Raw genomic sequence first — 12,516 nt, forward strand, 5'->3', positions numbered from 1 at the left:
GACCTGTGCCGGCAACCAGACAGACAGCAGATATGCTAACCATGAATGAAGAGGAATGATTTTTATTTGCTCACCTTTGGAAAATATTTTAAGACTTATGGTAATGAATCCCCACAAAATATCTGCATATAAATTATTCATTATTTTCATTAAGGTAAACCAAGACATACTACACTGATGTAGATGAAAGAAATCTATAATGTTCCCTCTCTTCTCTCTGCTCCTCATACGTTTTCATTTTCAGATTATTCTTAATCCCTATATACTTCAATTAGGGAAATGTATGTTTTTTTATTAGCAATAAAACTACGTTTTTTTTCCCCCTTACTGATTTTTCATAGATTTATAGATCCATAATCATTCACGTCACAGTCTGAGGGACATGAGGCTGGAACAGGATAATAGCCCTTAAATCCCCTTCTCTAAGCACTCAGATCTTCCCTGTCAGCAAGATTAAAACAGTCAACAGCAGTCTTCATGTGTCTATATCCCACACTGAGCTTTCACAGCAACTGGAGTGGTGACTGGCAGGAGGAAAAATGCAGAACTGCCGCTGTGCTTGATATCACCGAGGTGAAGAGAGAAGAGAGTAGGACTGTCAGTCTTCTTAGTACCAGAAAGGATTGGTGGTAATTTGTCAACCAGGTGAATGATAAGAAGGGAGAAGAGCAAGCGAAAATAGTATGTTGCAGTTTAACATGAGGAGGCAGTTTCCTTTCCTTAAAGCTAAAGGAAGAGAGAGGGAAGCAGCAAATGTCCTTCCACAGCCCGCCAAGAGGAAGGACGATGAAGGCATGTGTTTAGACAAGCAGAGTGGCTTTTCTGCCACTGCTCCACTGAGCTCCCAGCCCCTGCTGCTCCTTGGACCGGAGGGGAATTACAACTATTACGTGGACGATGAAGATGAGGAAGAAGAAGAGAAAGAACAAGGAAAATGGCCAACTGGAGACCCATTTGAGGGAGAAAACAAGCTCTCATCATCCATTCCTTGCTCCCCTGCCTTTTCCTCTGGAGCCCCAGCCATGGCATCCACTTCATCCATGCTGAACATTAACGTCGGCGGCCAAAGCTACCGCCTCACCTACCAGGCAGTAGCCATCTACCCCAAGACCCGCCTGGGTCGCCTGGCCACCTCCACTGACCGCCGCTGCCAGCTGGGCCTGTGCGATGACTATGCCGCCCAGGTAGACGAGTATTTCTTTGATCGCGACCCAGCCGTCTTCCAGCTGGTGTACAATTTTTACGCCTCGGGCGTGCTGCGTGTGAGGGACGAGCTTTGCCCGCGCAGCTTCCTGGAGGAGTTGAGCTACTGGGGCGTGCGGCTCAAATACACACCCCGCTGCTGCCGCATCTGTTTCGAGGAGCGCCGCGACGAGCTGAGTGAGCAGCTGAAGGTCCAGCGTGAGCTGCGCTCCCAGGCAGAGGCTCAGGAGAATGAGCAGCTTTTCCACCACATGCGCTACTATGGGCCCCAGCGCTGGCGCCTCTGGAACCTCATGGAGAAGCCCTTCTCCTCTGTCACCGCCAAAGTGATGGCGGTGGCTTCCAGCTTCTTTGTGCTCATCTCCGTGGTGGCCCTGGCACTCAACACAGTGGAAGAAATGCAGCAGGTGGACCGGAAGAGTGGGGAGAGTCGGCCTGTCCTGGAGCACATTGAGACCCTGTGCATCGCGTTCTTCACTCTGGAGTACCTGCTGCGCTTGGTCTCTACCCCAGACCTGCGCCGCTTTGCCAGCAGCGCACTCAATGCTGTGGACCTCATTGCCATCCTGCCCCTCTACCTGCAGCTGCTGCTTGAATGTTTCGCTGATGACGACCAGCCCCGGGGCCGGGGCTCCCAGCATGAGCATGATATCGAGAAGGTGGGACGGGTGGGCAAAGTGGGACAAGTGCTTCGCATCATGCGCCTCATGCGCATCTTCCGCATTCTCAAGCTGGCCCGCCACTCCACAGGGCTGCGTGCCTTCGGCTTTACCTTGCGTCAGTGCTACCAGCAGGTGGGCTGCCTTTTGCTCTTCATTGCCATGGGCATCTTCGCCTTCTCTGCCATGGTCTACACAGTGGAGCATGACGTCTCTAGTACCAACTTCACCAGCATCCCCCATGCTTGGTGGTGGGCTGCCGTAAGTAAACACAACTCGCCTTGCTGGGTAGCCAGAGACCCTCCCTTCCCTCACCACCCTTCCTTTACCCTCTTCTCCCCTCCCTTGCTAGAGTTGCTGACGGTCTTGAAAACAGAAGGCCTGGATCGGTGAACATCTGCTCTGAATTCAGAGCTTACAGGACATACGCACTCACTCGCACACACATGCATGCACCCATTCACCTCAGTTGTAAGCTTTAATCAAGGCTTAATCAGGCAGACAGTGTTGAAATTCCCATCTGACCAAATGCAGGCAGTACTTGCCCTTTAAAGAAGAAGTGGGAAAAGAGAAAAGAAAAGCATTTCTCCATTAAATCCCATTGTCAGTGTTGCCAAAACAAGCAAAGAAAAAAAGAGTGTATCGGGCTAGCAGGTTGCAGCTGGATGTGGGATTTTCATTCTTGATCTTTTTGAAAATCTACTGTGACCCATCATACAACTGCAAGGTTATAAAACATGGTTTATGTACTATTCACTGTACTCTGGACAGGCAAACTTGCAAAGTCCAAACTGTCCCAGAGCTCTGGCTATTAAATTTCATTTGGACCAATGGTTGTTTTACACAAGAGATTGCATTCTGCTCCTTAGGTGGCACTTCCGGGATGCATGTCTGCACATATATACACACAAAACATTGGTGGTTATTTGTATTGCACCAGAGTTGATGAATGAATGCAAAAATAAGTGGAATGCCTCAGGGGGCTGATAATGGGATAGGCTGCCTTCTACATCTAGGTCACTGGTTCGAACCCCACATCAGTCTGTAGTAAGGGGGGTTAATGTCTGGTTAACGTCACCTTGACTATTTTTGCAGCCTTTGCTAGAAATAGTGTGATTTTAGTCCCTTCCCAAGCAACTGGAGTGTGGGTAACTGGCTGAGGTTCTGCTGACAAGACTCAGAAAGGAAGGCAGAATGACCTCATTTCTAGAGACTGCCAGGGGGGTCTCTGCTCCAAGGCATTTGGGCACATCTCCTTGAGGTCTAAACTATCACTGATCTGTACTACACTCTGTTATGTGGTGGGATGTTTCTCAGGCAATGTTTTCCATGTTGTTTAGTTCACCTCTTGCAGGGGAATGAAGATTTAGCTGGGAACACAGAACCATGAGAGTTTAAAGTACTCCACCTTACTTAAAATCCTCCTGGCTCTGACAGTGTACTGGCAGAATGGTTCAGCATCCCAAACTCATGGTTCACCTTAGAAGCATTTACAATCAAAGATGGCCATGCAATTATTTCCAGTATGCTAACTAATTTTTCTCAGACTATTGGCTGACCAAAATTATAGCTATATCCTTCAAGGTGAGCTACAAACACAAAAGAAACACCTCTGGATTGATAAGGACTAGCAGACAATGGAGGCTGGGAAAAGGAAGCACAGACTGTAAGTAGATGCTTAGCAGATAATCTTCATGCTCAAGTATGGCAGTTTCCCAATTATCATCTATACAATAACGTGGTTTTTTTTTTATTTTTTTGGGGGGGGTGGGGCTGACTGTGGGGAGAAATGAAGCTGATCCCTCCCTGTACTGCAGCCAGCAGCATCAGAGAGCTGGAAAACAAGAGCTCTTTATGCTGCAGCATCTGTGCATCTTTACAGCAGCCTGAGTCAAGTCAAAAGGCATTGTGCTAAGGCTTGTTCTAGTCCACCATCACTTGCAGGGTATGTATATTTTCTTTCAGAGCAACCAATGCTGTCCTCCATAACCCATTTTTATGGCAGGGCTCCAGGGGCACCTCTGACCCCTGGACCTGGCTATGTAGCTGTCTACATCCCCATCACTTCCCAGGCAGGGAAACTAAGGCAAACGGACTGGAAAAGAATCAGAAGAACTCATGCTGGACAATCAGCATAGCGTGGGGCCCACAGGATGGCAACCCCAACCCGTCCAAGAATCCTACTTCTGGCCAGCAGCTGGGGAAGCCTTGGCCAACCTCCCTGTTTCAGCAGTGACTGATTAAATGTGGTGGTTTCCCATAAGTTTGTAGTGATTTCTAAAAATGCAAGATGAAAAAAAGAAAAAATGAAAAAAGATGAAAAAATCTTAAGATATCACTCCTGCAAACTGGTAACACCATGATTATTTAGATACTCCTCTGAATCTCACATGACTATGTGAGAAAGGCCTATTTAGCTTAGCAAGTGTATCCAAAAGACGTGCTGGAGCACGCACTTTGTGATTCTGAGGCACACAGGAATTTTTAAAGCCTATTCATTCTTTAAAAGTAAAAATTAAGAAATACAGATCACTCAAATTTCATCAAAATCCAGCAGTGTCCACAGTTTGACCCACCCAAGAGAACAACTCTCCCTCCCAAACTGTCACAGTGATGTAGAAGACTGTGCCAGTGGAACAGAACCTTATCACAGGATAATAGTTTTGTCCTGGCTGGTAGAGATAAACATCTTGCCCTCATCTCAGTATTTATTTTTGGAGATATTTATCCTGTATTATCATTCAAATCCAGTGACTTAATTTCCATTAAACCAAATGACTAATCCTTTTTATTCCACAGGAAGCACCAGGTGCATCCTACAAATATGCTTATCCAGTGCTGTCTCATGTAGCCTAATACTTTCTTTATTTGAAATAACATTTTATTTAGCATGTTAGAGGATGGCAGGCTGCACACCATGACCTTCCAGAGACTTATTTCAGTGCTAAAGCCACAAGAGAATTACAGTGAAACTCCTGCCTGTACTATATTCTGTGGAAGTTTTATATTACCAGGTACAAACAGTCTCTTCAGATACTGTGAAATAAATAAATAAATAAGTAAAATTCATTGGCTGAAAAAGATCCCTTGCACAGGAATATTACAAGGAAGTGCCAGATTGCAGAAGCCTGCAAGTTTTACCTGCCAGAGAAACATAAGTTATGTTTACTAAATGTAAACATTATAAACAATCAAGATGCATAGAGTGGAAGAACATAAAAGGAGTTATTTCATTCTGACTGTTTGGGAGTACATCATTTATATGTAACATCCATGTAAGCAAACAGCCAGGAATTTTTAAAACTATATTTTACAAAGAAAGTTTTGCATTGCTTGGTACAGTATAGAGGCCATATAAAACAAAGCTCATTCATACATACCTAGTTTAAAAAGAGAAAAACTTGAAGGCTCAGGAAAAAGATCCTTTATGAACTATGTAGACAATGAGATGGCAAAATTCACAGGTTCATATAAACTGCGAATATAAAATACCATCACTCACAAGCACACAAAAGATATTTTCAGTTACCTCAAAACACATTCAAATAAAAATTCAGCAAAATTCAGCAAAAGTTTCGCAAATACCTGCAAGCATATACTGTGAGCAAACATTTCTAGACAACTAAGAAAGATATGTGTTTTTTCATTAGGTCCTTGTATATATGTAAACCTTAAAGGCAATTTTATAAAAAAACTTCAGACTGCTGGGTCACATCTTCCAACAGTGCAAACATTATAGAAATATATTTCACAATTAGCTGAAGTTTTTCATGTGTTTTTCATTCATACCTCACATATGTATATATATGACAAACAAAGGTACTCAAAATAGACACTCAACACTCAAAACAGAACACACAATACTCAAAATAGAACACACACAATAAGTTCCAAAGTACCGGCTTTTATAAGCACACTGGATTTAGACACAGAGGGATGCCTGTTCCCAGTGACACAATGAGGTAGCAGGGTTGCAGTTGTCATTGGATTTGTGCTGCCCTCTCTATCCACAGCTGAGCAAATCCACCCTCTGGTGGGGAAACCATTTGGAAATTCCCTCTGCAAGACAAAGCCTTTAAAAATCTTCCTGACTGGTGCCTCACTGCACTGTTGTCTTTATTGCAGGAGAGGGATTTGTTTATTTATTTATTAACTTCTTTTAACTGGGGACTTTTACATAAAATTAACAGTACCCAAAAAGTCCAGTGCAGTTTTGTGATGCAAAGTGCAAGAATGTTAGCTCCAGAATCATCTCTGATCCCTGAGCAAATCTAGAAAGATTACGAGGAGATAACCGTTTGTATGCCTCTTCCCAGCTAATAAACTGACTGCTGATTTGCCTGTAGGTCAGCATCTCTACAGTGGGATACGGAGACATGTGTCCAGAAACTCACCTTGGCCGCCTGTTTGCATTCCTCTGCATCGCGTTCGGTATAATCCTGAATGGCATGCCCATCTCCATACTCTACAACAAATTCTCAGACTATTACAGCAAGCTGAAGGCCTACGAGTACACTGCTCTCAAGAAAGAAAGGGGGAAGGTGGACTTCACACGGAGAGCCATGAAAAAAATATCTGAATGCTGCGGAGAAAGCGCTGCCCGCCCTTTGCCACAACACTGACATAAGCAATGCCTTGGATGTTGGGTTGGAACAGGGAAGCTGAAGGAAAAGAGGGAAAATTGATCAGTCAAGCTAACTGGAGATAAACTGAAAAGGCTGAAAGTAACAAAAAATAGAAGGTGAAATCTGTTTTGAAATGAGTTACTTTTAAAAGAAAAAAGGCTCAGATTATAACAAAAGATTTATTTTTTCTTGGCTTTGTTAGTCTGAGAGCAGCACTCAAGTGCTCATCAGCTATCTGGAAGGAGATTATTCAGATAAATCACCCAGGAACTCTGAATTAGATCCATGCAAAGATGTGACCCCTTAAAACTGATCAGACCAATGTCGAAGACCAATGACCAAACCAAAGGGAAACAAATTGCTGCCATTAAGGGTCAGACTCTTCACTGCTGCCAGGGTAGTCTTAAACAAATAGTATACTGACTGCATTGCTGAAATTGGTTTTGCATCATCTTTCAAAACCAGGAAAACAGCCTAGAATGTCTTCCTGAATATTAGCAGCATCTACACTCCATGAGCTTTCAGCTTCCACTTGCACTGGTAATTATCCTTCAGTGTCCCAATTGTACTTTTCATCCCAGCAAGTGACTTCCATTTTCACACCTAGGTGAGCAACATGCTGGTTTTACTATTTTCCCCACCACCACCTCCATAATCATCTTCTATTATGCCAAGATCTAGTGGAAAAATCTGGATTTTGAGTTGATAAATGTCATCAGCTTTGAAAACATTTCTAAACAAATACCTTCTCTAGGGTTAAGTGATAATCTACATTTATTCTACTACATTTAATATATCTGCTTATTGAAATGTTAGAAAAATAACAGGCCTGTCACAGGATGTAAATGTTAGAGAAATGTTCTGAAAAAATACTCAAATGAAACATGTAATAGGTAATATAACACTTTTCATGAAAAGGATCTTATTAGCTCTTGTCTGAAGCTAAATTTAAATATAATTTAAAGTCAAGATACTTTGGTACATACAGATATTAATGACACATTTCTGACACCTTAACGCATCTCCAGTAGTACCTTATTTCCTGAAATACTCAGCTTTCTTGCACAGCTTGGCTTTTGCATGTTACCCCAGGTACTATGCAACAAATAGTGACAAGAAAAAAAAATTAGATGGGACCAGCATTTCTTGTATTAGTTCACAGTATACCAGGAATATTCTTTTTACATAAGAGCAGTCCTAGGATTTTAAAAATAGGAACCTGAGCAACAGATCTGAAAGAAAAGTTATTTAATTGATACTCAGATCCAAATGGTATAAACTACAGGGTAACAAAAAGAAACAATGGCAACAGTCACATGATTGTTATTCATTAGCACTCTTTCTGTGAAACAGCCTGACAGCAGAGATGCGCTTTAAAATTCCTGAACTTCCACGTTGTGTCTGTAATTCCTGAACTTCCACGTTGTGTCTGTAGTGCACTGCTGAATGTAAATTGTCATATTCAAATCTCAGAGTCAGGCTGGAGACAATGGTGTGAAGCTCACTCCTAGGACAGCTGAGGGTGAAAAAGTTCATTGATTTTGCTACATCCATACAAATTGTGTCAAGCATGGGGACATTTTTTATTTGCATAGTGAGAAGGTAATCAGTAACCAAGTTGCTCATCTCATTCTCTACCTCCCGACAAACTTATCATAAGCCCAGCTGTCATTTTGTTCTTTAGGAATGACAGTCAGCACATTGTGTGCTGATCAGCTCTGTTAAAAGCTAAACAGTGTCTTTAAGGCACAGCTGAGCCCTGAGAGTTGACTGTGATAGATGTTTGCTGTCCTGGACTGCACACAATGCAGCAGGCACAATCCCAGCACTCACTGACAAGAATAGCTGCTTTACTTTGGCTCTGGGTTGGTATGAATTTGCAAGGCCCTTCTGCACAGCAATAATAGGACCAGTGGCTTCCTTAAGTCACAGGAAGCCTCTCTTTTAGACCCCTGTTGCAGTTGAATGGGGCAGCAGGTAAAAAGTATGCAAAAACACAACCGTGCTTCATTTTCAACATGCAGCTTGAGACAATAGGTTACATCCATCAGACGAGATCCATTAAAGGACTTAAACTTTGGTGACCACCCAACATTCCAAGACAAGGGACACCTTAATTTAATTTCTCCATCTGAAGGAGCTGGCAGGACTTAAGAGGCAGTTCCCACACCTTGCAGCCACATGAAGGCAGGACTCGCAATACTCCATAACCTAATGGTTAGAGGCCAAAAACCTTTCAGACATGGAGGAGACCCATTTCTGTTCCTTCATGAGAAGACAATAGTGCTAAATCCCATCTGAGTACTCTGAACCAAGGCATCACACACTAGGCAGCTCAGCTTGCCTAGAACCTGCTGCATGCTCTTCTTCCTCAATATACTTTCCTCACTCCTCTCTCCAACACCCAATCCCACCATTTTGCTGATGGCAGCTTTGGTGCCTTTGTGATTCCTTTATGATTCCTTTATGAGCTGATTTAACATACAAATGTGACAGTCTGGGGGTGCAGGATTAGATTCTTCATTGGTCTGTGCCCTAACTTGATTTGAAGAGCTCTGACTAATGCTGATGCAAGATACATGGTAGAAGTGTGCAGTTTGGATGACAGATCTCCGGCAGCTGCCACATGAAATGTGAAGCAAAAAAATGACTCAAAGTTGTTGTTTTTCTCTTTCATAATAATTGGATCATTTGCCTTGCCTCATGCAGCAGGAGAACAGGCTCTTAGTGAAGTAAGGCATTTTCCATCAAACCATGTTAGAGTTTTATGTTTTCTTTAATTAAAAATTCATCATTTGCTTTACTGTATTACCCCACACAGCTTTCTGCCTTGTACCTTACCTCATTTAATTGTAGGGGTGATGAGCTTAAGTCTGTGAATTCAATAGTATAGATTATGCCTAAAACTGAGGCACCACAATGCCAACCAGATGTTGCCCGGAATGCCCGAGCTCTGTCAGTACCAGCATTTTCTGTAGGTGGTTTCTAGCAAGGTCCTCCCACCTGCCCAACTCCTTAGACACCCTACCTGATGCTCCTACTATACAAACTGGCCAGAGGAGCTCCACCAGCTCGGAGGAAGGAAGGAGTTCATAGTCCCACAGAGCAAACTCCTCACTACCTGCAGTGGGCTGTGCATGTCTTTATCAGCTGGTTTTGAAATGTAACACTGCATTTTTGCCATTTTGTTGTTGTGTTGACACAATGGTTCCTTTTGAGAAGGGCGCAGTTAATTTACTGTCACAGCCACTAAGACTTTCAGTGGCATCACAAGTGCCCCTAGATTACTGTGAAATGAAATAGCCAAGTGCTACATGATGGCATTCAAAAGTAATGCAAAACAGCCTTGATTATCTTGATTACTTGAATGCCATAGGGCTTTGACAATCAAAAGATTTCAAAATAACCACTTCAAGGGAAAATATGCTTAGGTTCAACAAAGATGGGTAATACCATCAAAGCTAAAGTAGATAGGGCTTGTTTTATGAGATGTTAATTTGGTATAACTAAGATTTTGGTGAAACAGAGTGGGGGATTCTCAAAACACTGATAAATTAGAAAACTCACAGAATGTGGCCATGCTTAAGTCTTCCATTTTAACTAATTGCAGATATTAATGAGCCCCAGAGGGAGAAGGAAAATATGTTCTATCATTATGCTTCACTACAGACTTAGCAAACATGTTGTCCCTGGTAGACAAAGAAACAATTTGTTTATCTGGATGGCCTGGCTTCATTTTTAGACAGCTAAGTATTCCTTCTTCTATTTCTTGTAGGCCTGTGAATTATTGAAGTTAAAAAAAAAAATTAAAAAAAAAATAGTAGCATGCAGGGATGGTGGAGTCTGGAGTCTGTCCCTACATGAGACAGTGAAAAGAATTCCAATTAGAATAGCTTTTGCACAAATCCTTGTCTTAGAAGAACATCACTTTCTCAGTGCAATTCAGCAGCTGTTTGCTTTTCTCATTCAGAAAGATAGCACTTAAAGGGGTAGCTAGAGTACAGCCATAGATTAATATGCATCTGGTGCTATTCCCAGGCTTCTAAGGCAAACAGTAGTATTCAGTTTTTAAGTATGTATAATTTTAAGATTATAAACGAAATAAGCTTTAAAATTTCTGGAGAAAAATAAGGACTATCAATAAACCTAGGAGGGAAAAAAATATGTCTACTTGCTTTAAAAGTAGCTTTAACTGTTTAGATTGTTCTGTTTTTATGTTATGTAAAAATATTTGATTCGTGCTTATCTGCTATTTACAAAACCTTTATTAACTTCTTTATTCAGAAGTAGAGAAAATACATGGCATTTGACTGTAATCTAGCTCTTTATCTTGCATTGAAAAAGCGAAAGGTCAGAGGTACTAGCTTTTTATGTACTTAGGTAATTTAATGGAAATATGCTGAGAAAAATTAAAGCATTCCCCAGGTAGTTCCTGAGACAGAGATTATCAGTGTTCTCAAAATAAAATTGCTCAAAGCTTACTTCTACTCTGTGAAATGTCACTAAATGGTCATTCTAGCTTCTGAACCAGATTTGCTCCATTTAGAAGCAAAAGCCTTTCCCCTTCTATCAATAACCAGATGAAATAGTATCAAACCTGAAAGTGAGTAGTTCACTACCCCTTATAACAGTTCTTCAGGCCACCAAATACCCACACAACCCTCCTTCCTTCAACTGTTCTGGCAGAAGAAACTGCTTGAAACATTTCTAATAGCACCTGGGAAAAGGAACAGAGACCCTGCTCTGGCTGCCGAGACAGCGTGGCTATACATGGTTAAATTCAACCAGCACTGTCGCAGAGAGAACAACTGTGCAGAGGAGTTTCTCCATCCCCACGCCAGAACAGCCTTGCTCAGTAGGAGAGTTAGACTTTTCATTTTTTTCTCACCAAAGGCTGCATATTAAGGCAAAGGCACAGGCTGAAGAAAAATGCAACAGGCCACCCACAAAAGGAAGGTCAGGCTTTGAAGTGAACTCTTCGTGATCAAACCCTGGCATAAACTGGATCCACACTGACATCAAAGGGACTCCACGCTCCTCAGGCAGTTCAAGCCAATTCTTGAGGGTCAGATTGGCCTGACATCCAAACTCCTTAACATCCAAGTATTTTATTATCATAAACAATCGGTACAAAAATAAAAACAGAAACTTGGAATTCAGGAAAATGTCCTCATCACTCACAAGTTGCAACGGCGGTTCTGCTGTGATGGGGGCCAGGAAGGGCGAGGCAAGGGGGTTCTCGCAGGGAAAGTGCAGTTCCTTGCATGGAAAATTGTTCACTGCTGCCACCAGGAGGCTAGAGGACGGCAGAATCCCCCCCTTCCTTCAAAACGCCTCATGCATACACCACTTGCTGCGTTAGCTTGCTCTGCTGTGTCTTTAGGCACAGAGAGCACTAAAATCCTGGACCTCCATAGAGTACAGTCAGAAAGTGCCTACAAGAAAGAAAGAGTAACTGTAAAATCTGTAGTATCACCACTAGGGACTAAATGAATCTTCAAAATGCCACATCAATTGCACTGGAGATGAATTTCCCTAGCTCTTTCATTTCTAAAAGACAGCTCCAAAACCAAAAATGCTCCCAGAAGGTCACTGCACAAAAAGGGAACTGATTCTAGGCAGATCTGAGTGGTGTTGGGCCATGGTTAATGGTCAGTATGCGTATTTCTAAAACAGTTTAAACAAACAAAAACATCATCCCTTACACCAAAAAATAAAATAAAATAAAATAGCCAGAGAATATGAAATTTCAAGACAAAGTTAACCTCAATTGCAGGCTGTATGAATCATTTTAGATCCATAGTGAGGCTTTTACCGGCAGTATAAGCAATCAAAGTACTGGTCTCAAGCAGTTGTCATTCTGCCTTATGGAATGTCAGGAAGAAAAGAGACTAGTGCTATTTTATACACAGATTTGGAGTACAGTTTGATCATGAAGCTGGGCCAGACAGGAGATTAATTTGATCCCCTGTGAAGGGAAGGTTTGGTCCTGGCTGCTGCCAGGCTTCCTCCCGTGCAACTCTGCCGTT

The 12,516-nt window shown here is 42.3% G+C and overlaps 1 protein-coding gene across 1 annotated transcript; it reads left to right on the top strand.

Annotated features, from left to right (window-relative positions):
* The first annotated feature begins 507 nt into the window (after positions 1–507).
* Positions 508–6,523, top strand: KCNV2 (potassium voltage-gated channel modifier subfamily V member 2). Its single transcript, XM_040541410.1, has 2 exons — positions 508–2,123; positions 6,209–6,523. Exons 1-2 carry the CDS (start codon positions 684–686, stop codon positions 6,482–6,484), a joined length of 1,716 nt encoding a protein of 571 aa, XP_040397344.1. The 5' UTR covers positions 508–683; the 3' UTR covers positions 6,485–6,523.
* Positions 6,524–12,516: the final 5,993 nt, after the last annotated feature.

This window comes from Cygnus olor, chromosome Z, assembly GCF_009769625.2.
Source record: "Cygnus olor isolate bCygOlo1 chromosome Z, bCygOlo1.pri.v2, whole genome shotgun sequence".
Lineage (NCBI taxonomy): Eukaryota > Metazoa > Chordata > Aves > Anseriformes > Anatidae > Cygnus > Cygnus olor.